The sequence below is a fragment of the Corvus moneduloides genome, chromosome 5, assembly GCF_009650955.1.
Source record: "Corvus moneduloides isolate bCorMon1 chromosome 5, bCorMon1.pri, whole genome shotgun sequence".
In the NCBI taxonomy this organism is placed as follows: domain Eukaryota; kingdom Metazoa; phylum Chordata; class Aves; order Passeriformes; family Corvidae; genus Corvus; species Corvus moneduloides.
In genome coordinates, this window is record NC_045480.1 from 24,579,120 (window position 1) to 24,605,413 (window position 26,294).

The 26,294-nt window shown below is 35.2% G+C and overlaps 1 protein-coding gene across 5 annotated transcripts in view; it reads right to left on the reverse strand.

The window, feature by feature from the left end:
• ATP8A1 (ATPase phospholipid transporting 8A1) overlaps positions 1-26,294 on the reverse strand; it is a 108,480-nt gene that overhangs the window by 43,250 nt on the left and 38,936 nt on the right. For 4 of the 5 annotated variants that reach the window (XM_032108988.1, XM_032108990.1, XM_032108992.1 and 1 more), the window contains 11 exons: positions 25,905-25,949; positions 23,255-23,327; positions 21,217-21,322; positions 19,925-20,007; positions 19,723-19,772; positions 14,178-14,247; positions 13,086-13,170; positions 9,448-9,587; positions 7,454-7,592; positions 6,215-6,279; positions 2,552-2,724 (listed from right to left, as the gene is read on the reverse strand). In XM_032108988.1, coding sequence (XP_031964879.1) covers positions 2,552-2,724; positions 6,215-6,279; positions 7,454-7,592; positions 9,448-9,587; positions 13,086-13,170; positions 14,178-14,247; positions 19,723-19,772; positions 19,925-20,007; positions 21,217-21,322; positions 23,255-23,327; positions 25,905-25,949 — 1,029 coding nt within the window. The remainder of the gene's footprint in view (positions 1-2,551; positions 2,725-6,214; positions 6,280-7,453; positions 7,593-9,447; positions 9,588-13,085; positions 13,171-14,177; positions 14,248-19,722; positions 19,773-19,924; positions 20,008-21,216; positions 21,323-23,254; positions 23,328-25,904; positions 25,950-26,294) is intronic. The other variant, XM_032108991.1, reaches the window with a different exon arrangement.

Below are 26,294 nucleotides of genomic sequence, written 5' to 3' on the forward strand. Positions count from 1 at the left end.
GTTTAAAACTGCAGCAGAAAACCAAGGTTTTCTAGACATGCTTTTTATGTCCTGATACCCACATTTATTCATATAACATTCAGGAAAAAATAACTTTTGTCTAAACCAGTAAACTATAGTAACAATCAGAATTCTTAGTAGTTAAAATATACAACATCCCTGAACCTTGGAGTACTTAAAAGCTGAAAGAGGATTCTATGCTGAGGAAGTCAACTTACCAAGTGTTAGACAGAACTGTTTTAAAATGTATTTAAACAAATAAAGGAATAAAAATAATACAGCCTTCAAACTGAAGGTAGCTATGTAATCACATTATTCAGTGGCCAGCACAACACATGCTATTGGACTTCTGAAAAAGCTGTGTGGGATGACTACAGCCTTGTGGAAAACCTGGGACGAAAGTTTCTGGGCAACACCCCTTTTGAAAAATTCTGTGGTCCACCTATATGAAAAAAAATCCTTCTATGATCTTTTGGTACATGTTTTATTTGAACTCTGCTGTTGAGAATTGTATTAAAACTTGCTACTGCCAGCTTCTACAGAAGATTCCTGACCTGAGTACTTATTTTTAATTTTTTAAACTTTTCATGAATAGTGCCTTAATTCCTTTTTAGACAATGTTATAGGGGCAACTGGAAGATGGCACTCTCATTGCCTCAAGTTCATGGTGAAGCCAGTAAAAAATATTTTTCATTCATTTTGCTCACTCTTAGCTGTACATTTTCACTCCAGAATAACCCATTTAACATTCTTCTTGCATATATTACTCTGAATCCAATATAGAGTTGGAATTCAGTTTGCTAAAGTCTTTAAGCCAAACATCTGCTTGGAATTAATAACATACAGAATTTTTTTTGAAAAGAAGCATCTACTGAATATTTTTCAGCTTCATCTGGGTTACAACTAGTCTTAAGACGAATCCATTGGTAACAAATGCTTCTGCACAAGCGAATGCAGTCTGCAAACTTAAAAGAAAGTGATGTAATTTGTACTTTTAAAACCAAGGAGAGCTTAAGATGTTTACTGCCTTTATACAGATGAAGAAAGAGCTTACATTTTTTGTTTAGTCTGGATTATATATGTATATATATACACATATATAAATAAATTTTTAAAAAGTTATTTACCTTAATTAAAAATTACCATTTAAAAATTTTTATTTTCAAGCTCATAAACAAGGAAATGAAGTTTTTGTTACTAACGACAAAGCATTTAACATAAACAAATATTTTGGCAGAATTTTGACTTTTGGGAAACATGGGATATTTAAAATATTTACATTAAAACAGTGAGTATTACGATCAAGCATTTTAGTTTTAAACCTGTAGCCAATTTTTAAGCAACCACAAAATATGTCAGACATATATCTAGATATGCATTGAAGCCAGCTGACCTAAGTCTATTATGGAAGTGTAAAATGAAGAAATGGCAGAAAGAATGCTACTAGAACAGAAACTTTCATTTTGTACTTTGTTGTTTCATCACAAAACTGCCAAAGACAGCTTTATGTACACAATTCCCCTCAATGTTTCCACAGTTCAACAGAAACAGCAAAATTATCTCTTCAAATGGCATAAAACACATTTTGTAATCAAGGAAAGAGAAGAAAAAGAAACATAGCTTTGGAAGATCAGTTCTACATGCATCTCCTTGTTACTGTACTGAGCAAAACTCAACCTAGTAGAACAAGCACAAAACTCCAACTTATCTGTCAGAAAGACTACTGCCATTAGGAAAGTGTTTATACACTGTGTTTATACACAGTATAAATTGTTCATCAGTGTTAAGATCTCAGTCTAAAAGACAGTAAAACCTTAGTTTGAAATTCAAACTGTTTCAGGCTGAAGCATGGCTACAAAGCTTAACCACAAAAACATTAATTAAGAAATCTCTTGGTAGCATGACTTTGCTTTTCAAAAAGGATGGAAAGACTGCAAACCCAGTGATTACTTGGATACTGTAATAATACTTCCTTTGCTGTGTCCTTCTGCAAAGGCAGAAAAATAGTTCCATTTTGAACAGATTTTTCAGATGAATCTGATTTATTTTAATGGAACAATGGAAGTTTATAGCTCTAATAGTTGATATTTACAGAAAAGGAAAAAAGGCTTAACTGCATGAAAGAACTCCATAATAATCAGGCATAATAATGATTAAAAAAGGAATTTCCACCAACTTCAGGTAATAAAAAGCACCCAGAGTAGTACCTTTAACATTTTTGTGCACTTCTTATACAGTGTAATCCACAGCTTACAGAAAAGTAGACTGTGGAGAAAGATCTACAAACGGCTCCAGATATGCTAAAACCTGTAGCTAACTGTAATATCAATTCAAGGTCAAGACTAGTGTCTCAACCTTGTTGAGATTACTCTCAATGGATTACAAATTATTTTTCTGGAAATACGCAATCTGAGTGACTTTGACAGGTACACTCTGTTACGGACTGCTCTACAGTGATATTTCACTTGAATGACTGTATTTCATAACTTCAGTTTCTTAATTTTTAAATGTCAATAAAAACAGCATAGAGAGAGAATAATGTAAACCTTACCTGCAACAAATAACAGCTTTACATGACAAAGCCAAATCCAGGAAATACTGTCTTACTCCAAATGTCAAAGCATACTTCAGAGATTTACCATCGATAATGAGAGCAAAATCATTTTCCTTCCTTAAAGCATCACCAAGAGTACTGCAATGATGGCTGAGTGTCTCTCTTGTTCCCTGTTGCACAAAAAAATGGTGTCCATTATTTTTAATTCTTAATATTCTTAAATCCAAAATTTTCAGTGTGATCAGAAACACTGGAATTTTGGTTTTTGAGGAAATTGCCTTTTTTGATCCTGCTATCAAATATTATAAAGTGAAAAGAATATTAGCAATAGTTGCACTATTGAAACACAGTAGAAATGTTGTGTAGGATTGCTCTTGCATTCTGCCAAAAAAAAAAAAAAATCATATTTTAACATAATTTAACAATTTTAACATCGAGTACATGTTATACAAAAGAAATTATTTTGTATTTTTCTATTGCTAATGACAGTTTGAATCATACCTACACCAGCCACTGTTTTGTGATCCAGTACTGAGAACTCCAGCTTAGTAGACAATATATTCATCTGTATTTATGCAGCAGCCTGCTTTGGGAAGCTCACTGACATCTAGTTAGCTACAGTCCACCTCTACCATGGAGTGTCATGAAGAAGAAAAAATATTGCTTGTTGCATTTCTTTCTTTTTGAATGACCTTTATAGAGCTGGGTAAAAACTGTAAAACCAGCACCTGTAGCTGCTGTTCGACAGCAGCTGAACATGAGCCAGCTGTGCCCAGGTGGCCAGGAAGGCCAACGGCATCCTGGCCTGTATCAGCAATGGTGTGGCCAGCAGGACCAGGGCAGTGATTGTCCCCCTGTACCCGGCATTGGTGAGGCCACACCTCCAAATCCTGTGTCCAGTTCTGGGCCTCTCAGTACAAGAAGGACATTGAGATGCCAGTTCATGTCCAGAGAAGGGCAATGGAGCTGGGGAAGAGTCTGGAGCAGAAGAGGGAGCTAGGATTGTGTAGCGTGGAGAAAAGGAGGCTCAGGGAGGACCTTACTGCTCTCTACAGCTGTGTGAAAGGAGGGTGTAGTGAGATGGGGGTCAGTCTTGTCTTCCAGGCGACCAGTGATAGGACAAGAGGACATAGCTTCAAGTTGTGCCAGGAGAGGTTTAGATTGGATATTATGAAAAACTTACTCACTGAAAGGGTGCTCAGGCATTGGAACAGGCTGCCCACGGTAGTGGTGGAGTCACCACCCATGGAAGTATTCAAAACGCTTGGGGATATTGTTTAGTGGTGAACTCTTCTGTTTAAACTGGCCTTAATTTTTCATCAGAAGCAGAATGCCATCAGGTAGCTCCAAGAATACTACATATTAAAACAAAAAAACCCCCTACCCAGGACAAAACAAAACCCCAATTATAAAACTGTCATATTTAAAATTCCTTTGTGGGCACACTCCCTATGCTGAAATCACATGCCTCAAATTAAAAGCAGCATAAAAATGTCCCTTATTCAGGTGACAACACTTCCATGAAATATTTTTCAGTGAAACTGAATGGTAATCAAACTATTTTGTAGTTCCAGTTTAAATTCACAATTAAAAGAATAAGGCTATGTTATGACTTCTGTCTATGATTAACAATACTATTGTGAAATTTAGCAGTCCATTAGGTTAATATGAAGGCAAAGAAAATCCAGTGCTTTTTTATTACAACTATAAGAACTGACCAACAAAACCCACATTTTGTTTGTGAAGCTAAGCAGATGTTCACGGGACTAGAGCCCCAAACAACACTGCAAAAAGTTGAGACATCGAAATGCTTTCAGTTCTATACCAGCTAATGCCTACTGGGGAGAGGAGAGGTGGGTGGGGTTGAGGTATTTGTCTTTTAATTTCGTAAATAAGGGTGTTTGTTTATACAAAAGAGGATCTTTTATTTTAGCATACTTTTTGTAAGCTCAGTTCACAGAGCTGGGATATAGTCTGAACAAATATATTTTTTTATTCTAACTTCCTCTGTCTTGCATGCTTAAGTCATAACAATGACCATATTGATGAGGTATTTGTTTTATTAAATCTTTTTTTTTTACATGTCTTAGAGACAGGGGACTCTGCCCGTCCATAAAGGGATTTTAGGAGAAGCCACTGGTATTCAGTGGACATGTACTATTATTTTAACAGCAAGGGGAAGAAGCAACCACTTAATGCCACTGTTCTCAGTGCAATGTTTTAGTGTTTTTCAGAAGAGTATGCAGACCAAGAAAAGCCAACCTCCCTAACTCCAATGACCCTATCAACATCTTTATATAGTCAATAGGCTATACCTTAGAGACAAGGAGGAGAGGACTGCCACAGAGCAACTCTTCTCAAAGATCCCAAATACACAAGTGCCACTACACTGGGATTACTTTCTTCACGGCTGCTCAGTTCCACCTGAGTTGAGGAAACTGCACTGCCCAGCAGCCCTCATGGGTGCACAGGTACCAGTACAAGAGACAGACCTATGCCACTCAAAAGCCAAAGTTTCATTCTGTGTGGACTCCTTAGCAAACATTCCAGTTAAGTATTAAGAGTCTCTTGCCAACTGCTACTGGTAGGCAGAAAGGAAAGAGGAACTGATCCACCTTTGCAGCTGCACTGACTCAGCATTCTGCAATCACAGCACTCCATCCCTCTCTCCATTTCCTGAGACCTGATCCACTCCTCAATTAGAACTTTCAAGGTAATTTTTGACTCAACCAGTCACACTAGAAATAGAGACTGACATGTCATTCCAACCACACTAGCAAGCAAACACACAAGATATACACAAGGACACAAGAAAGACGTTCATCAAACAGTAAAATGCACACACCATCAAATGAGGCAGAAACTTTGTAAACAGTCTCTTGTTAAAATACTTGCACAGAGCTAGTTTACTCTTATGCTTTGAACTGTCTCTCAGACTATGTTCACCTGCTGCTGAAAAAACCCTTTATATATGTAATCACCAAAACTAGATTTGCAAGTGACCAGTTTTGCATATACAAATTCAGCTGCCATAAGATATTTGCATCTCCATGTACTCTGTACTTTGGGCATGTAAGGAAAGGATCTCTCAACCTCTATACAATCTAGACACTCCAGTCTGAAACAGGGAGTACAGTGCAGCTATCATTTCAGCTACTACCTTTCAATCTTAAACTATATTTACATAAATTTACTACAAAAAGATATTGCTTGATAGATATTTATTGAACTTTTGAATCATCACATGAGAAGTGGTTCATTTGTAATGCTTGTTTAATGTGAAGCTCCTGGCTTTGTGCCTGCATGGATAAAATCTACTACATGGAATTTTTTGCTCACAGTTGTGAAGTTCCTTTGTGTAGTAGCTACACTGTGATTTCAGAAGGTGTAGACTGTTTTCCAGTTATTCAGTAACATTCTGTCACAAAGACCATACAGTCTTCCAAGCATGGAATACTAAAATTAAGAAAGCAACTCCCCAAAACAAACATGAACAACATCCCCCCAAACTACAGTTTTGACAGAATTTTCTATGTTTGTCCAAACAAACAGACACTCCAAACAAACAGACACTCCAACTTATTTTTTACACCATCTCCACCATGATGTCTGGATATTTTAAGCAGTAAAACAATGTTTTACTCTGAAGATTTTACTTACATCAAGAGAGCCTTCATTTATAACAATTAGTCCCATGTTCTTTCTCAAAAGTTTACAAGAGTGACCTGTTAGAAAAGATTTTGTTTTCAAAAATCTGTTCCACAAAATCCATTACAACATAACAAGGCTTTTTTTTTTCCTGTAAGAGAACTACAGACAAAATTAAAAATAAGATTTCCCTTGTTGAAATCAATGATAAAAAAAAAATTCAACTGCATTTTAAACAGGTACATACAGGTACTAAGTCAGAACAGTTAGAATTTCCCTTGCTGCAACTTGCAACTGTTCTACCTTATTCGGGAGTGTTTTAAAGAGTGTTACAGAAAACAATAGATCTCCCTGAGCCTTGTAATTTTTAGAACGCAACTTGCATTTCACTCAAAACTTGCATATATATATGTTTCCAGTATTTTCTTTTATTCTTTGCATTAAACAGGATGCATGTTGTGCTAACGAGGTAGGCTGCCTAGTCAAAAACATGTATCACCATTCTTAATAAAGTAGAAATATTGGCATTATGTGTACCGCCTCAAACCTGAAGGTACTAAGAAAAATGACCTTAGATCAACTGTATCATGTGCATATGGAAAGTTCTTTAAGATTAGAAACAATAACACCCAATAAAAAGGATCCATATGACTAAAGTAAGGCTTTATTTAGGGCATGTATCCACACTACAGCAGAAAGTGCAGATATGGTCACATGCAAAGAATATTAAATCTTAAAAGCAGCTTTCATGTATAACTATTTAAAAATACAGATTTATCATTGTTGAAATTAAGTCTTTTTTTCCCATCTTTCATAATAAAAGAATAAAAATAAACCTCTATTAAAAGGTTATAATACTTTAGTTCACCTTTCTTAGAAAGAAGGAAAAACAGAGAAGGGAAACTAAGAATACTTACATTCTCTTAATATTATTCTCTCTCACTGTCAAAAGCCAATGTATTCTTTCTAATTCATTTCATATGCTACAAAAAAGAACAATTGCCTATTTTTCTGCCTCTTCTCTACCATAACTTTTTCTTGCTCTTAGTATTTTAACAGAGGCAGAATCCACCATTCCCTACCCTCCACCTATCAGTGACTAAAAAATAAGTTCACATTCAAATTTTGGAGTGACATATAATATTATTATTTTTTACAAGACAACTTCCCATTCTGAAAGAAATTTACTCCACCAACTGCTATTATTTCTAAACGTGTAACAAAGCCATCAAATAAATGCAAATATAATACCAATATTAATGGCAGTCTCTTGTTTGTCCCCAGTAAGTATCCAAATTTTTATGTCTGCTTTCATGAGTGTTTCTATGGTTTCAGGCACTTTGTCTTGTAGTTTATCTTCAATTGCTGTTGCTCCAAGCAGCTGAAGATTCTGTGAACATAAAATATTTTGTACACATAGGTTTTTTTTTGGTTTAAATTCAATTTCAATCTTCCATTTATTTTATTTAACTCTCTGTATTTACATCAAGATTAATGAAATCTAAACTCATTAATCGGATAAAGAACTTCCAGTTTATTCCTATGAGCTTTAACTTAAATATCTGTGTGGCTTGACAAAACTACACAGTGTGACCACCCAAACTTCAACCAATTATTCACAAGCTCAGTAGCTTGTTCAGCAACAGCTACCTTTTCCTGAGGAGTACCTCTCTGATTTGAAGGCTTCAGGAGTACTATTACCATGTCTTCTCTCTTTTAATGATTTCTCTTCACTTTGTAAAAAAAAAATCCAAAACTCCTGTCAATTCATCTTAGTACTTCATGTCTGATTTTAACTTCCTATGGAACAAATCTACACAGATTTTGTGAATACAGCCATTTTTATATTTCCTATTTCTATACCTTTAAAACTAGCTAAATGTTAAAGACACCATTATAAATCTAATAGTGTGCAATCCTGGTAGCAGCACGGCCTGCACAGTACATCCTGAGAAAGTACTTGTGCAGCTAATACAAAAATTTGTAAAGGCAGCGGGGTTGTCGCGGCATTAAAAAGTTACACAGTTTCAAGACTGTTTTGTCACATCTAGATAAACTGCTCAGCAATGTTCACTAGTGACTGAAGCTATATACCCTCATCCCTCTTTTTCATGAATTAAACACCACAGGTTCTTGAGGCTCTGAATTTTATGCAGTTTCATCAATCTAATCTCTTTTATACTTTCCAAGGAAAAGAATCCCCAAATAAGCCCCTCAAAACTGAAGTACCAAAACTTCAAACACTATTGGTCTCATGCACTCCTTTTTCTTACAAATTTAATAGTCATGGGACCTTTTTTTGTTTAGGCAGTGAAGTCTTAAACACACTGGCTACTCCAGAAGCGTGGCTACTCCAGAAGCAGTGTTGCTAGAAAGGCTCTGCTCCTGTGACACTGTATCTGGGTATAAGCTCACTTTGGAGGCCCTCAGTAAAAGAGAGGTTGACAAAGTGGAGAAATTCCAACAGAGGGACACAAAAATAGCTTAGGGCCCAGAGCACGCTATATTAAGAGTACCTGAAGAAGTAGGATGAGTTTAACATGGGAAAAAAATAAGACTAAGGGAGGGATTCCTTCTGCTAACTGAAGCTTGCAGAGCAGCCATCCTTCTCCAAAATGCGTGGTGCACAGTGAAAGAGCAAGAGGCAACAGTCACATTCTGCAGCAATAAAAAATTTAATTCAGAAAAAGAGACTAAGTTGCGCATCAAAAAAAATTACCTGCTGCAGCTGGGAAAACTCCCTCCTTGTAGATATTCAAAACTTCATCAAAGTGTTGGGGAAGCAAAACTAGAGTAGGGATCTGTGTCTAGATGACCTCCAAAAGTCCCTTCCTAACTTGACTACTCCACTGTTCCAAGATCATTATATAATGAAGCAGATGTTGTTTATCTGTTTTACACTTTTTCACACACTAGAAGAACTCTGAAAAAAATCTTTCCAGTAGTTTCCACCCATAATCGACACTTTTCCAGCAAGGTAGCTACTTGTAGCAAAAACTTTAGTCAGATTAATTGTACATTAATTTTGATTATCTAAACTGCAAGGACTACGTGACACCACTGTCAGTATATTTCCAGAATTTTTTTTTCTGTCTAAGCGCTATTCCTCAATAGTGATTCACTTTTCATGGTATAGAAAATAAGGACAATCATTAAGAACCCACTCTTCTGCTCATCCCTCTGCCCACCCCCATCCTCCCCCCCACCAACACAAACCCGAGAAAGCTACATCAAGCTGCACATACTTTTTCAATTAGTTCATAGCTCTCCTCAAGTTTGAGTACTCTGTTTTGTATAGCTGTAGAAGCACGGTGATAGACATCTAACCATTCTTGATAATCACTTTCTGAAATCTCAGCCACAGCAAAACACAGAGTTCTTAAGCCTAAAGAGAAACCAGATAATGATTCAATATTAGTTAGTCCCTTCCCTGATATGCCTGCAATGAGTAAGTTTTGAAAGCTGAATTTATTCTGTATTTTATGTATGCTTATGCCTGATTTTCAACTTACTGCTGCACATCTTAAAGAACTTTTAAAATATATGTAAATAAAAATGTGTTATAAATAGAAATTTATTCAACAGAATGACAGTTTCAAAAAAGCTGAATGTAATACCCATTATATATTTCAGAGGAAAAAAATAATCAATTTTTATGTAAGATTCAACTTAGTTTAAACTGTAAACAAGACACGAAGCAATCCCAACACTTGCTGAACAAATATGTACATTGAAACATTAAAACTGTAAAACTGGATTGTATTTCTGAGAAAAAAAAATTATAAACTTAAATGCTGTTATGCTGGAAAGAAGTAAAATTAAAACATATCAGCATAAGGTTACAGCTGCCCTCTTCACCCCTCCTCAATATTCTTAGGAAATTCTAGTTTGAAGTTTATCATCTAGAAGCCAACTTTGAGTCCCCTCATTTAATTTTCCTGTCTCACATATTTTTTCAGCTCTCCAAATTCTTAAAATAAAATCATTATGTACCATTTGGCAATTTTACTTAACGACATTTGAGCTGGTTGTTATTATTAACAGATTTTTTCCTTCATCAGAAATCTGAATTAAGCATTACAGCAAGAATTTGAGACTGTGTGATTATAAGAAATACCTATTTTTTGACAACACACATTTACATTCAATTTAAGTAGCTAGGTGTGAATTTTCTAACAGCTCATTTTCACATATTACCAGATTTCTAGAGAATGAAGTTGACCTAACTCTTTATATACTAGCCACAATTTGCAGGCTGATGGATTTAGAAGGGGTGCAGGCAGGACTAATGTAGTTACCCTTTGGTCACTTGCCCACTCTGCTCTAGGAGATGAGCAGCACCATAACCAGGGATGGCTGAATGTAATCTTTATTTGTTCACAGCTTTCTGGAGCATACAGCTCAGCACCAGCGGCAATTTTGAAATTTTAAGACGTTGGGCATGAAATAACACAAGTGTCTTAGATGTAGGAGTAATTTAGTTTAGATAAAAACCATGTGTAATCCTAGTACCCTGACAACTAAACAGCATTAGAAAGACAGTGTCTCACCATCTAGACTTAAAAGAATAAACTCAAGGCTGACAACTCAACAGATTTTTTTTCTCTGCATAGTAAGGGTATGCTAACAAGGTGCAAAGCAATGAATACAGGTAAAGGGGAGGAAAGGAACATATGTCTGACTAACAGTGATACTATTTCCACAATGCTTTCAACGTATTTTCTGCAGACCATAAAATGAAGAAAAGAAATCCAAGTGTATGGAATGTCAGCAAATGGTTTTTTCAACATATTTACTTTCTCTTTTAAAATCAGTGCCTAATTATTTTTTCCTGTTTTTAATAGGATTCTTTTCATTGTGATTTAAAAGAATCTTCCAAATAAAATGTGGAAAACAAAATATCATTAAGCCTGGTTCTTAACAGACTGGAACAACACAGGAAAATTACACATGATTTTTCTATTTATCCAAGCAGGCATTAACACTCAAGCTTAATAAATGCTTATATATAAATGCCAGCCATGCTAACCACTTCATTTTTGAACAACACACCAAGAGCAGGCAGCAAATGCCAAGGACATACTGTCCTGCCACATGAAAGGATACTCGTGAGAAACTTTGCAACATTATTGGCTGCATAAATACTAATTTTTTAATCGATTCCAGAGATATGTAATTTTTTTAATAAGACTGAATTTTATGCTTTTTAAAAGGTTAGAAATTCACTCTTCTGAACAGTAGATCTTTTCATATGTTGAAAAGAAGGATACAAAAAGCACCTGAACAAACCTCTTAATCCTATCATATCTACAGCGGTTCAAAAACAGGTGGAATTTTTCACTTTTTATGTTGATTCATTTACTGCAACCTGACTGCTAAGGAGTTGTATTACTGATTTAATAAGAACAGTAATTAAGAACTGGATTGAAATTTTCTTACAGGACAGCACATAGTGATCTAATTTTGTCTTTTCTGTAACCAAATATATACCTTATGACCCAAACTAACTTCACACCTAAGTAACTTTTTCTTGATTTATTCTGGTTAAGCCTTTCTAGAACCCTAGAGTGTATCTGAGGCTTTGGGCTGTACCAATTTGTTTGGGTACAGTTCTGCTTTCAACTTCATTGTATAACTTATTCTAACTTTATTACTTTAAGAGTCTTTAAGACTAACCAAATGTTTCCAGCAGAGATCTTGATATGAAAAACTAACAAAAGAAACAGATCTGTGACTTGCTTCTGCTGTCACTGATAGAACTAAGAGACTGAAGCTGCTTAATACAGTAGTCAAAACTCTAAATTCCATGATAAACCAAAAGACAAAAACTGGAGGACTCATATGTAAGACAGAAAAATGACCTTTCATGACAGCAAGAAAGATCTGGCCAGAGATCAGTTAACAAAACGTAAGGATTTTTTTTAGAAGGAAAATATTTTACCAAAGTTTGCTTTCCAATGTAAGTTTATTTCTTAAGACATATTAAAGATAATGTTGATGTTTCAGTAGCAGTGTATTTGAAAAATGAAGACGTAAAAACTCTGCAGTTCAGATTCCCTTAACTCTTCAAATTTTGCTTTCAACTACTCTCTATCAACTCACTGATAAATTGAAACACTATGATACTGCAGACTACAACAATATAATCCTTTCCTGAGATACTAAGGGGGTACAGCATTGAACATCTAGGAACTGTGCAGAAACCTTTCTACCATCTGCTTTTCTGCTCACATCTGTACTGTGAAATCCACTGTAAATAAATGACTAACTGGCTGCTTGTGTCAATCATCTTAATTTCAGAGTCTTTGCAATTTTATTTACTATTCCTACTTCACAAACCCTCACAGACAGGTTCCCTAGCTTTTGCAGCTGTTTTGTAAAAGTGATTGATAAAACTGCAGACACCAAAACACACCATATGGATGCTGGCAATCCCCCTTACTGGGACTGGTGACAGAAACAATACAGCTAAAAGCTACCTTAAAAGCACGACACTAATAATTTCCAACCATCTTTACTTTGGCTACTTCTTCCTGTGTGCCATCCCTACAGCATTCACTGGGTATGGGACATGAAAGAGACCATGAGAAATGAGATCTTCACAGAAAAAATGTGCCATGTGTTTGCTCTCTCGAAAAATATGTTTTGGTTAAAAGATTCCACTGTGTACTCTGTGGGTGTGTTGGGTTGTTTTTCAGGGTTTTTTAAGCATGAAGTTATTAATGAAACTTCTCAGGAAGATTTTTCTTAAGGAGACATGGCTCAAACATAATTTTCAAACTTAACATGAGTAAACCACCACTGTAACACAAAATTGAGAAGCTGGAAAGTTGAGCAGTAACTGAATTTTGTATTTATTTTTATATTGAGTAATACCACCCACCTTCTGTAGCAAACTGCTCTAGATGTTTTAAGGTGATTTCTTTGTATTTTGAACTTTCGGCAAGACGGTCATAAATTACAGTATCCTACAAAACAAATAAAATTAGCTCAGAACACTTTAATAGAAAAATTATTTCTTTTTTAGGTACACAATACAAATCATGTAGGAAAATGGCAGAAAAATAGAACTGTATTATTTAAGCATCAAAAATTAGACATAATTTTATTCCAGAAGTTAAAAAAGGATATTCTAATCCTCAGATTTTCTAAACTTATAAATTCTGCTATAATGCAGCTTTTTCTTCTACATTTTTTGATGCTATTTCCCCTTATTTTGAAAAGTGCCAAAATGCTGTCTTCCTCTTTTAATATTACGCCCACAAAATAAAATTAGTGCTTCATAACTGCCATTTTCAGTTTTTTTGTAGCCAGCTTAATATACAGAATATTAACAACAGTTTCTTTTCTTCACTTGAGATGATAAAAAATGGACATTTATTTATATTCAACAAACTTCCTTTCTTAAACCATTCTGGAACTGGATTTCATCATCTTCCCCCTCAAACTTGACCTGACATACAAACCAAGAACTAAAGAGCAACTCTGCTATTCCCATAAGCATTATGATAAGGATACCTTTCCACAGGTCCTGCTTTTGGGAAAAAATACTTCTGTGTAATATCAATGGTTGGTTAAAATTCCACTCTAGTCACTTATGCTAGATTACTATCTCTACCTAGTGATCCATGCTCAGCTACTCCAGCAAGTAATTAATACATTCATCTACATGTTCATCCATTTTCCTGGAGTACAGAAGGAAGCAATTAATAGGAAGTATAAAGGTATTAGTCCAGTACAAAGAATAGGATGAACAGGTCCATCGTATCTTCATAGGCACTTAGTAAAAAAAGACATTAACTGGTCCATCACATTGAACAGCTACACAGCAAAACAATGTAAATTGAAAGAGGTACATCGACATTCCTTTCCCCACATTTTCAATGTTTTGACTGCAGTTATAACAATCTTTTACTTTTGTATTTGTATTGGTAGCATGTATTCTTTGTTACAGGGAAAACAGAATAAAACTCACAGCTCCTTTGCAGTAGAGTCTTAACTTTCCTGATGGTGTGCGAACTATCACTGACATTCTCTTCCTAGTGCTGAAAGAGAAATAAATGCTCTATATAAGGTAGTTCATCAATACAAGCATTTACCAATATTTTACCTAGTAATATCAATATATATTTTATATTACACACAGGATAAAAAGTCAGCGCTCTCTATTCTGAATGATGTTCTCAGCTGACTGGGATGGAAACAGTTTTACTGCCTAACAATTAAAAGGAATGCTATTTTCCTAGGCATACTTCTGTAGGCCTTTTTCCCATCAAAATGATTTTGAGAATTTTCACCTTCATCTGAATACTGTCTACTGATGACAAAAAAGCATCATAAAGAACAAAGCACTTATCATCAATATCATAAAGAGGTAGTGTATCGTGGACTGTTTCAGTTTTTCCTTCCTTCCCAGTCAGCCAGAGTCACTCGTACACTGTACTGTGCTGCAATCCTATTACTGTCATCCCAGAGTTTCATTTATCATGCAAACTTTGCAGTATGCTAAGAACTGGAAAGGGGCTGGACTAATTTTAACTACTCTCTGGATCTCAGTTGTTAATAAAATCCAAGTTATTTTTTATTTTTGTCCTCATAACTGAGGTAGAAACTGGAGAAAGCATGGAGAAGACTGTCACAGCCTGTTTTCTGTCTTCTTCTCTTTGAGGTTCACCAAAAAGCATTCTTTAGGTGCAAGATCATGTCCTGTCAAGATGTGTATTTTTATCATAAGTCTTTCAAATTTCAACTTTAGAAATAAATCTACAGAAACCATTCAGAGAACAAAACATTTCTCATACAACAGTCCACACTAAAACAGAGATGGAAATAAATCGTCCTTTAACAATTTTGGTTTCTGTTGGAACTGGATCCCATTTATATATTCATTCATCAAAGAGTATGAATGGTTCCTGAACTTTCAGACTGCCATGGAAATTCCTGTAAATGGAATGTGCACATAGGTGAAGGAAAGAATTTTATGATTACTGATGAAGTAACAGGCTGAAGAGTATCTTCAGGAAAACATTTTCTAATTCCACCTGCGTGTGCACTTTGCTTCAAGTAAAAATTTCTCAACAGTAATATTAAATTACACTGTTACCATGAATATTGCACAAAAGAGCATACAAAGCTATTAACTACTGCAAATGCTTTTCCATTTCACCTCTAATCCAAAAAACCTCAGGTAAGTAGAATTCCAAAAAACTTTAGACAGTGTCCAGTTGGGGATCTACTTAGACAACACTGGAGAAATTAAGATCATCTAAACTACAGTTAAGCTGCCTAAAATAAAAGAAAGTCGCAGATTCACATTGATCCCTGCCAAGACAATATAGCCTACTCAAATTCATTACACTTGCCTGAATGTTCAGTTCAGAAATTGTGGAGGAATTACAGCAGGTTAGAGGGTTGTATAAACAATAATTTGATATATTTGCCCTTGCCAGGTAAAGACTGAGCAATACCAGAAGATTGCAACCTTGAAGTCCTGCATAGAGCATCATATTATTTTACTGAAGGTGTATCAAAGAATAACCAGTGTTTTCCCATAGCATTCTGAAACTTTAGCTAGACAGACAGATACTGAATCTTGACTGACATACATTTAGTAAAGCTGCAATAAAGCTAATGACCAAGAGTTATTGTCAAGGACTCCTTAGTTTTATAAGCCTTTTTACAGCAGTGACAGTTTTATTTCCTTTCCTGGTGAACTACAGTAAGCCACTAAATTGCACTACTACAAATAACTGTCAGTGTGAGACCACTGTTTTTTTCTGTTTCTTCACTGTAGACGTGATGTGAGCAGCCATAAAGATGACCTGGTTATAATGGGAAAAAACAGAAGATGTTTGCTGAAATAGTGACAGAGAAAATGCCTGCAAGCCTAGAAATTGGAGACATCCTGAGATACCATCAATCTGCCCAAAACAAGAGACTATAACCAGAACTTTTTGTCTGGAAAAGGGAGAAAATACCAGGAGAATGTAGGAATTGACAAAAATCTGGAAAAATAAAAATTGGTCTGGGAGAAAAGAACACACCATCATCTACTGGCTGTCCCAAGGGAAATACAGGAATTAGCAGCATCTACCAACTGCTGAATGTAGTGGTGTCCTGCATCCCCTTTTGTCTGCGCCCCACATGAATGACTTACTTGTACCCAGCATGGAGCCTCTTTAAGAGCCAGCTCCACGCAAATCATCCTCAGGGTGTGTTTGTATACATTCCTTTACTAAGAGTAATTTTTAGTAATCTGTAATAAAAAAAGAAAGTAGAAAAAAGCGCCCCCGTGTCCTTGTGTGCTATGGAATCCTGCAAACCCTGTTGTCATCTCTATGTACCTGCAGGCTGGGTAACCCTTTGGGCTGTTACAAAGAGGCAGAATACCTGGTAATTCCCATGGAGTTGCAATGGGATTATAAATAGGCAGAAGCATCTTAAAGTGACAGAAATACCTCTCTCAGTCACAAGATTTGCAGCTTTCAGAAGTAGATCTTCATAGGTCCAGTAACTCTAAAATCTGACATTTAGGATGAAACAACCACAGAAAACAAACACTGCTACAGAGGTTTTGGTACCTCCTCTGTCAGCCAGTCACTGTTTTTTTACTTTCAGAAGTATCAGGTCTTCAGTCACAAAATCAGTGTATTCTGGAGCTCTTTGAATGATTGTGAGGAGGTAAGGCCTCAAATGCTCTGGGATGACTTCTGTCTGCCCACTACAACAGCTAAGACAACATGGATTACTCATGAAAGCGATCACACAGGAGAGACTAGTCAAGGTATGAATTACAGGTAAATACATTGGCATTGTAAATCCAAAATATAGGAATTCAGACAAGAAGCTTTAAACTGTAACTATCACAGATGGTTTCTGCTAGCTATGGAAGTATGCCCCAGGGACATAAATGAAAATCAGTCATTAAATCAATACATCGACATACTCCAGATATTGAGATATTATTACTACATATGTACTCAATACTTGCCAGTGAAATTAATGCTGGTGCTAAAAATGCAATTTATTCCTCTAGGAAAACAAGCAGATACAAATCAAAACCTCATTCAGTAGCACGGCTAGCAATGACATGTTGATTCAAGGACCAACGTGCAATTTGTGCACTGATAGTGGACGTTGCTTATACGTAATGACACAAGGAATCACAAACTCAAAATCTTACTCATTTTCACAACTAGCCCAGGTGAAAAGACAGTGCACATAGTCAAACATAAGACGTTCTACGCTTCTGCATCTTTGACACAGCGCCTTGCTTTTCCCTGCCCTGCAAACACATACCCTAGGAGTTGGTTTGGGCTGCCAAGAGACAGCTGCAGTTTTTCTATTTGTTACAGCACTAGGTGACAGAATACAAGAACAGGCACAACAACACTGCACAATTCCTTCCCTAACAGTACAGGAAGCCCTGAACAGCAGAGAATCTGAACAACTCTTTACTTTCTAGAACTAAAGGTACCATAAGCAGTTGTGGCATCTGAGCAGACTATCTACTGGAGGCAACATAAACTCAGCACAAGTTTTTAAAACACTATTTGCTAATTTTAAGAATTATCAGTATAGTATTTTCAGCATGCTTTCAGTATGCTCACCTGCCAATTAGATTGACAACTACTTCCTTGCTATGAACAAAGTATAATTACTATGTTCCATAAGTCTACTTCTCTTTTCACAGGCACAAGTGTAATCACGGAAAAAACAGAATACCAGAAGTGGCAAGCCTACCAGGTACTCCTACAAGTTTTACTTCTGTAATGTGCTTCTCCGGAAGACTATCCTATCAAATGTTGACACTGTTGCACTCTACTTGCAGAAGAGTAGTAATCTAGCCTGTACTGGAAAGCGGCAATGAATTAATTTGCATTTTTTCTGGGAAAAACTTGGAACACCTGCAAACTCTTAACAGTTTATTCAAAACAGATTACTTCTCGGAAGCGACATGCTCCTACCCATGCAAATGGTGTTGTTTTGGAGCCAAAATTTCTCTTGCTGTGGAACACGGGTGACCTCTAGTGCTTCCAACAAGTCAATTCAAAGCACAGCTAAATATTGCAGAATAAGAAAAAAAAGTCTATAAAAACTGAATACTTAATAAAGTTCTGTGATCAGTATCCACCAAAAAACCTCCGAAGATTGAGATTTATAAGCAATTCTCCCATCTCCACAAAGTATCACTGTTTAAATTACAATTTTAGACTGACACAGAAATTCAAAAAAAAAAAAATCTGTGAAATCAAGACAAAGCTGAAAACCAGCAACAAAGTAACAATCCTTCACTGTTACTCCAGAAACGAAGTATGAACTTCCACAGAAGTCAAATTAATAGCAATGCACTTTGCAGTACATAGTTGCTAACTTTCAAGAAAAGAAAATGCAAGCAATGCCTGCAAAAAAAAATGAAACCATGACATAAATCTAAAAAATTCACGTATGTCCTCTACATTATATAAAAAGAACATTAATTGCAAACAGACACTAAAAGACATTCATAACCATAAAAACTACTTTCTGTTGCATCTTTCATTACGTTTCATATTATTATTGCTATTACTATAACTAGAGGCAACTACTCTGATTTCACCCAACTCATACATCTTCAGTTTGTCTCTCCAGTATTGCACTGGATTGTTTTATTTTTTCATTTTTTTGGTTCTTTAGCTAAGCTCAAGGGAAATATAATAGGACAGGAAGGAAAACAACAATCACTTTCCACAGGCACAATTAGGAGTAATCATTTTAAGAAAAAAAGGAACTTCCTCTACATGCAAATCCCTTCCTTACCCTTTGCCAAAGTAAGCAATGGACCTACACAAACATTTATAACACAGACAGCAAACACCGATAAAATATAAACAGCTCTACATAAGAATTGAAACTGCATTCATATTTCTTATGGGTACATTTGTAACTCCAAGAACTTTAACACAAAATTTTTACTGAAAGCAAAATACGTGATAAACTCATATTCCAAGTAAACCAACTGGTCAATGCTGTAGTGATGCTGCTCAGAACATAATGAGTTTCAGTCTAGAGTATTTAAACAAGCCATAGTTATACAAATGTATTTAAGGTCAAATGCAAAATTTAATTTTATCAGTCATGATAAATACACTCGCTTTTTAATAAATCATATGGTGCCAGGGCTTTCAGAAATACGTTTAGAAGTTTGAGTACTTTCCTATATTACTTTTCACAGATTTTTTTAAAGTTTTGAGATCAAAGGTTTTCTTAATCTTTGAGCAAAGGCAAAAGTGAAAAATATTAGTCACAATGTAGACAACAAGAAAAAAAAAAAAACCTCCAAAATTTTTTTACAATAAACCAGGTGTAATTTTAATTTTAATCATGTACTCTGCTTTGTATATAGTGTGTTTACATATTACACAGACGAAAGCTACACAACCTGCATACTTTGTCTGTAAAAATATAAAAAAGGCAAACATTTTTATTCATGAGAGAAGTTTCTAAGTATTTCCACAAAAAGACACCATGTAAAAAGTTACCTTGTAAATTCCAGGACATTTAGCAGTTCATATCTCTCTTCCTGTCCCAGCTGAAGAATAAAAAAAGAATAAATAAAAAAAGAGTAAGAATAAAAAGAAAAATCTCAAGCAAAAGAACCAAACCGAACCAAACATGTCAATACAAATGTACCATAATGCGAAGCAAATACAGTAAATTATAATGTTACTCCAATGTACTTACAGACTCAATGATTACTGAGTCAGGTGTCCTTCCAGTGAATACAAAACGAAGATGCCTGGCTGCTCTGACCAATGCTCCTTCATCTGCAGCAAGTTAAATAGTTATTTTACAAATGTACCAGAAAACGGTTAGTTTACCCCATGATTGAATCAACACAGTCCAGGCTTTTCTACTTCTCATTTCCTTTTTCCTTTATGGATTTTAAGATTAGATGTGGTGCTGGAAAGAACTCTTTGTTCTCCTGTTAAAACTGATGAAATGAGTTTACAGTTCAGAGAAAATAAGCCCTGAAAGGAACACTCTCAGCTCAGCAATGCGAGCACCCTCTGCGAAGCACCTAGGTTAGCACCTTCCTCAGTAGGGCACTGGACAAAGCACATTGCTTTTGGTTTAAGTTCTGGTTTGTACAAGAAGAGTTAGAAGTCATTCCTGTAAATAATAGGTTTCTTCATTGTCTACATTCAGGAAACCAGCAACCACATCTCCAAAAGTCATCAGTTCTCTCCAAGTGGCTCCAGGATGTCAGAATGGAATTTGCTTGCAATGCCCAGTAAAACACTGCCATGACTTAGTTAACTTTATTTATGGCCCTACCTCTGCCCTCATCTCTCAGCTGTTGAAGGACAGGATTCAGAGAGGTAGGCACCTAGAAGCCGGGGCAGTCAGGGAAGAACCTCTCCACCTTGGGTAATTTTTACCATCATAACTTGTAACACATTAGCTCAGCAGAGCTGAACATATTTTAATCATTCTGCCTTGCTTCATCATTTGCTGAATTCGAAAATTGTCTATGAACCACAATAAGCTTGAAACAGACCTTTTGCATTATAATATTTTGTCAATCTCTAACAGAATTTAACACAATTTCTATCCTATTAAAAACATTTCTGTTTTGATTACAGTCTCTGTTCTAAATCAGTATAATGGTTACCAAGTACAGAATAGGTTCATAGGCAAGAACATCAATTTGTCTCCTGATTGATTTTTATTTACTTCTGAGCAGTTCCTTTAGAATTCCACAGCAGTCTGACAACACCTTAGTAGTGCTGTATGGTTACTGATTATTTGCCCTTACATAATCCACAGGACATTCAGATGTATTTTCTGAAGAAAATTTAAAAAGTCTAAATCCTTTTTTACAAAATTGATTTTAGTTGATACCAACTCTTTTTTGAGGTATAGGGTTTATAGATTTTTTTTTAAATTTTGGAAGTTATTTCAAAAACAATGAACCGAATAAAATTTGCTTGTTGAGTTGATAGAATATGTTCACTGAGTTATCTGAGTCTTACCTGGAGATGCTGCTTGATATATAATTTTATCACCTTCTCTTTCTGGAACTGCTGTATGACACACTGCCATCATCGTCAAGAACTCACATATTATAGGTGCAGTTGGCTAAGAAAAAAAAGATGTCAGAGTGTGATTAATCATTTAAGCAATAAATAACCAAAATGTAATAATAGATACAGACAAATAATAGCCCACAAAAATTTAATGACAGATGGTTCCTCTTTTCTTTAAAAACCACCTATACACTAATCAGCATGCAGGGTAACTTCTTTCTGCTGTACTTAAATACTGGTTATATAAATAGAATTTAGTGGCATCTGCTATTGTAACAATCAAAATTAGATAACCATATAACATTTCAAATAATCATTTTTTAGAGAAGGTAAGTATGAATAATGTATTGAAAAAATTTTACTTTATTCACAGAAGTCTCTTTGGATGTTGTCTTTTTTATTAAAAAATAATCTCTTTTACTTTTTTCTAATACTGTATTTGACAATGCTTTTTAAGAATCTTTACAAAGATGCAGCACACATCTAACATCTAACAGCAAAAATCACATAGAAAATGTTGCAAGATCATACTGCTTTTCAAGAGGACATTAAATGAATATATCAGGCTAAGAACCTTATTACTACAGCTGGCATTTGCAAAATGAATGAACTGACTCCTGAATGGTTGTTTAAAAGAAACCCCAGCATTCCCTGTAAGTGAGCTCAAAGCAGCTGCCACCTCAGCTGAGGGTTACTTGTAGCATATTTATAGTATTTCAGATTTGTAGTAGACTAACATTACAATTGCTCTATAAAATACAATAATCTTTGAAGACCTAATTTAATTCTGTAGTGCAGAAACACTAATGGGAGAGGTTCCTGTTCTCTTCCACTGAGGGCCCCCAAATCCTCTAAGATGTATTCAGAAGTGGCTCAGTTACCTCAACAGGTTGAATTACAAATTCTTTTCCAAAGCACTTCAGAAGACATTTAAAATACAGTGGTGAAACCTCTCTTTGAATGTGTATCTCAATTTTTAGCATGCATACAAACACATTTTTATAGCTTGCAGGCTCATATTATATATATATACTTAACACTATGTATCTACCAGAAAACTGTGAAGGTTCAACACTTGCACGCCAAGGACACTTTGACAACAGCAGTAATAGTTGATGCCTCTTTCAAACTATGCTACTCTCCCTGTTACCAGCACTGTAAATATAAATGGCCTGTGCAGGTAAGTGTAAGAGTCCCCTCTGCTTTAGATACATTTGAGAATGGCTCTCAGATGTCTACCATTAAAGACTGCCCCATTTGTAAGAAAAAGATGCTTCACTGTCTGTCAGTTAAACTGGAACTAGTCTGCTGGGAAGACAAAATTTAAGAAAAGAGCAATTTACTTACACTCTTCAAAAAGAGAACAAATAGTTACACTGTTTAAAGTAGGTGTTGGTTATGACTAGGTAAAAACATCTGTTGTACAAACAAAAGACAGAAGGTTGTAATGATTGTACTGATTCTTAAACAGATCATAAAATAACTTGTTCATTTCCTGAGAAATGTATTGTCTCTTTGGTACAAGTAACAGCCTCCAAAATGCCTTTTTCATTTCATCATCTGAAGATCTAACCTCATGGAAGCATGCACACAAACCCACTGCATACGGTTAACTCCTGACTCCTGTCCCAGCCCAGGTAAGTCATGTCAGGATGTAAAATAACTTGGCTTATCCTAAAAGCTTTAATGGATGTCATGACATCATCTGAACCACAGGAGTACCAGTAAAACACCCAGAGAATGAAGAACATGAGACTACTTCAAACTTGTAACATCTGAACCATAGCATCAAAATGAAAAAGGAGGAAAAAAAGGGTTGGATGTAATTAACATGTATCAGCAACAATTATGAAAGCTTTAATGAGGTCATGCTGATTTTGTATAAATACACAATTTATTTATTTTCCCCTCAAAGGACATAATCTTTTGAATTACTGGAAGCAATGGTTTCATCTCACGAAACAATTGTTTCTATATAACTTACATGGTTGTTTTGAAGATTCTCCAGTAATGATACATCACTAAATGTTTTTTCTTCTCCATTTTGTGGGCCTTGCCTAGAAATAATTAAGTAAAAAAGAGATCATTCTTAGCATGATTTTAACAGTTTATATACAAATCATCCAAACACAAGTTTTGGGCTGTAGCTGCTACAATAAAGGCTGCGATCATGTACTGTGAGAAAAAGAATTGAAAAGGTACTCCTTTCACATTTCCAAAGTTTGTTTAATTTAAAGAAACCTTGGTTTATATAAATACACTTAAATCCAGCAAAGTCTCTGTGCTGAATTCAGGTAATGAAGGATGAAGTAAAAATATATCCACAATGTAAGACTGAGGCTTCTTGTCTTCTGATCTCTAGAATGAGATTACAGAAGGGACACAAAAAAAATATGCCTAAAGAGATCACATTTCAACAAGAAATTAGCAGTTTTGGGATAGGTTTCTAAATGTTTGCAGAAAAGCAAGTCTGTTATCTGAAAGAGGTAAACAAATGAGTTCAGACATGAGAGAAGTCTGCATGTAGAGGGTTTGCTTTCTATTACTTATGATCAAAAAGGAACATATTAAATTGAAAGATAAAGAAGACACAGCAACAATGGTGAAGTATAGAATTAAGAAATGCAAGAAGGAGATGGTTCTGGACAAATAAAGTCATACACTAACATCTCCCGAATTGCACAAATATTCTGGCTGAATGTGGGAACACAAAAATGTAGATACTTCTTAGAAGATTTGTTACTGCAGCTGTCTACAGCTACACTCTTAATACTACAGCTGAATATATCTAGATGACTTTGAATTTGAGTGAAACAAAACAATACTGAAAGGTGAATCCAGTTGAAGGAATTTTTTTTTTCCATTTACTTTGGGTCTTGCTTTGGATTACATAATCTTACAAAAGAATAAATATGTTTGGTGATTTAAATTGAAGAATAAGCCATATACATCAAAGGCAGTCTAAGGATTCTCTATGAAAACCAAATGTGATCTGTTTTAGTCCTGCAATAACTGCTGTGGAGGGATATAAAATGCAGAACCTCCTCTGTACAGCCATGCAAGGACTACTTTTTCTAACTATAATTGAAGTGAAAAATTTGAAGCATTCTCCTTCATGAAGACTTTTTTTAAATGCAAAGCAAATAGATCTTGAAGTGCCAAATAATAACATCTTCAGACTTAATATATTTGTTTAGAGTCTAAGCTTTAAGATTTGCTTGCTTAAAGCTTTCTGATGTAAATTTTCCAGATTCTCAGTGCTAAAATAAGGAAAACTATTTGCAGGTATATGTTGTGACAAAGTGGAAAACAATTCTTTCTAATAATAATAAAAAAAAAGATATAAAAGATTTGGGATTTAGTATATTAGTCATGTTAGGGCTAGAAATGTTACTGTCACAAACAGATTTTATTAATTGCAACAGATTTCCACACCAAGAAATTTCAAGCATTGTATTTTATAAGTATTTCTAATATATTCTTTGCCTATAAAAGGTTTGGGTTTGTTCTTCTGGACATCGGTTTATCCATTTCAGATGCGCTCAAAAAGATTTTTATGTGTGCTAGTCAAAACTAGTCTTTTTACTTAATAGCTTATAAGCAAGGATGTTTAACTTCATGGAAGCACTTCATTGTTTTAATGAAACCACTTGTATGCAGTTAAGCACACATGCATCTTTAAGAAACATTTTCCTTCTGCATCAAATGATGACATTCAGATCAGGTAAGATTTTGGGGTGTGCATGTGTACTACATTTTATGTGTTGTGAGAGGAATTTTTCAGGATTTGAGGGGTTTTTTCTATCTGAACTTATTAATTCTAATTTAGAAAAGACTTTTTTTTCCTTCAAATGTTTTCAACAAAAGGTGACAACACATTGCAATTCTGTGTGACATTGCCTTGTTGCTACTTTCAACAAATAAAACAGTGATAATTTAAAGGCTGTAAATGACGTTTTTTTTTCTCTGATGTACCTGAGCTTACTTTGAATGGTATTGCAAATACTTAGTTTAAGAAAGTATAATGAAGAAGTACAAGGCATCATGTAGATAAGAGCAGAAAGGAAGTCAGGACTTTATCTTTCCTGATGCCCCGTCAAGATATCAATGTCAATCCCAAGTGTATTTGGCTGCTCTAATCTCAGTTCCATTTAAGAACTATGTAGTGCTAGTATTCTAAAATTATCTGTAGGAAGTAAAATAGCAACAATAACATTACATATTTTTCACTCTCAAATATGGATTTTTTTTTCTAAGCACATCATTGATTATTACTAACATATTACTGACTAACAGTAGAACAGTGCGATTGAAGTCACCATAGTACCAAATACGTAACAAAAGACAAAACTTCCTCTCCAATAAGTAATTTTGAATTGCACCAGGACTGTCAGTAGAATGACTGCACTTTATTTCAGGGACCCTATCAGAGATTCTATTCCTGAGTACGCAACCTAATGCCATAGAATTTGGATGGCATAAATTTGTGTAAGATGGTCAGTCTGCATGAATTCAATGCTGAAATAATTTCTGAAATAATCTCACATTTAGCTCAATTTTTAAATACATTGCTCAGTGTTTTTAAACCTGAATCTTCAAGAAACAGCAGAAGCTAAATGATCTTTAGAGCTTACCAATCATCTGAAGGAACACTATAATCCTCAGGCTCAGGGCAATGGCTGCATAAGAAGCAAGGGAAAAATAGAACAGGGAGAGGAGAAAGAATCACAAATGCTAAAAAATTGGATCGTATTAAAAAAAGTAGCTAGCTAATCAAACCAAATTACCAAAAAAACCCCCTTTTTGCAACTATTTTGCGAGCGCCTAGATTGCAATGAAAATTACAAAAATATGGTGTTGCTATTGAGACTTCATAAACTATAACAAACCAAGTTTTTGCAAGTCTCCCTCAGGCTTTTATTTTGTAACAACATTAAGCAGGGTAAACAATGGCAAAAACATGCATTTTGAAGTTGCCTTACAGCAGAAAGCCTGTGGTATTCTCAATTTCTGTTCCTCTTTGC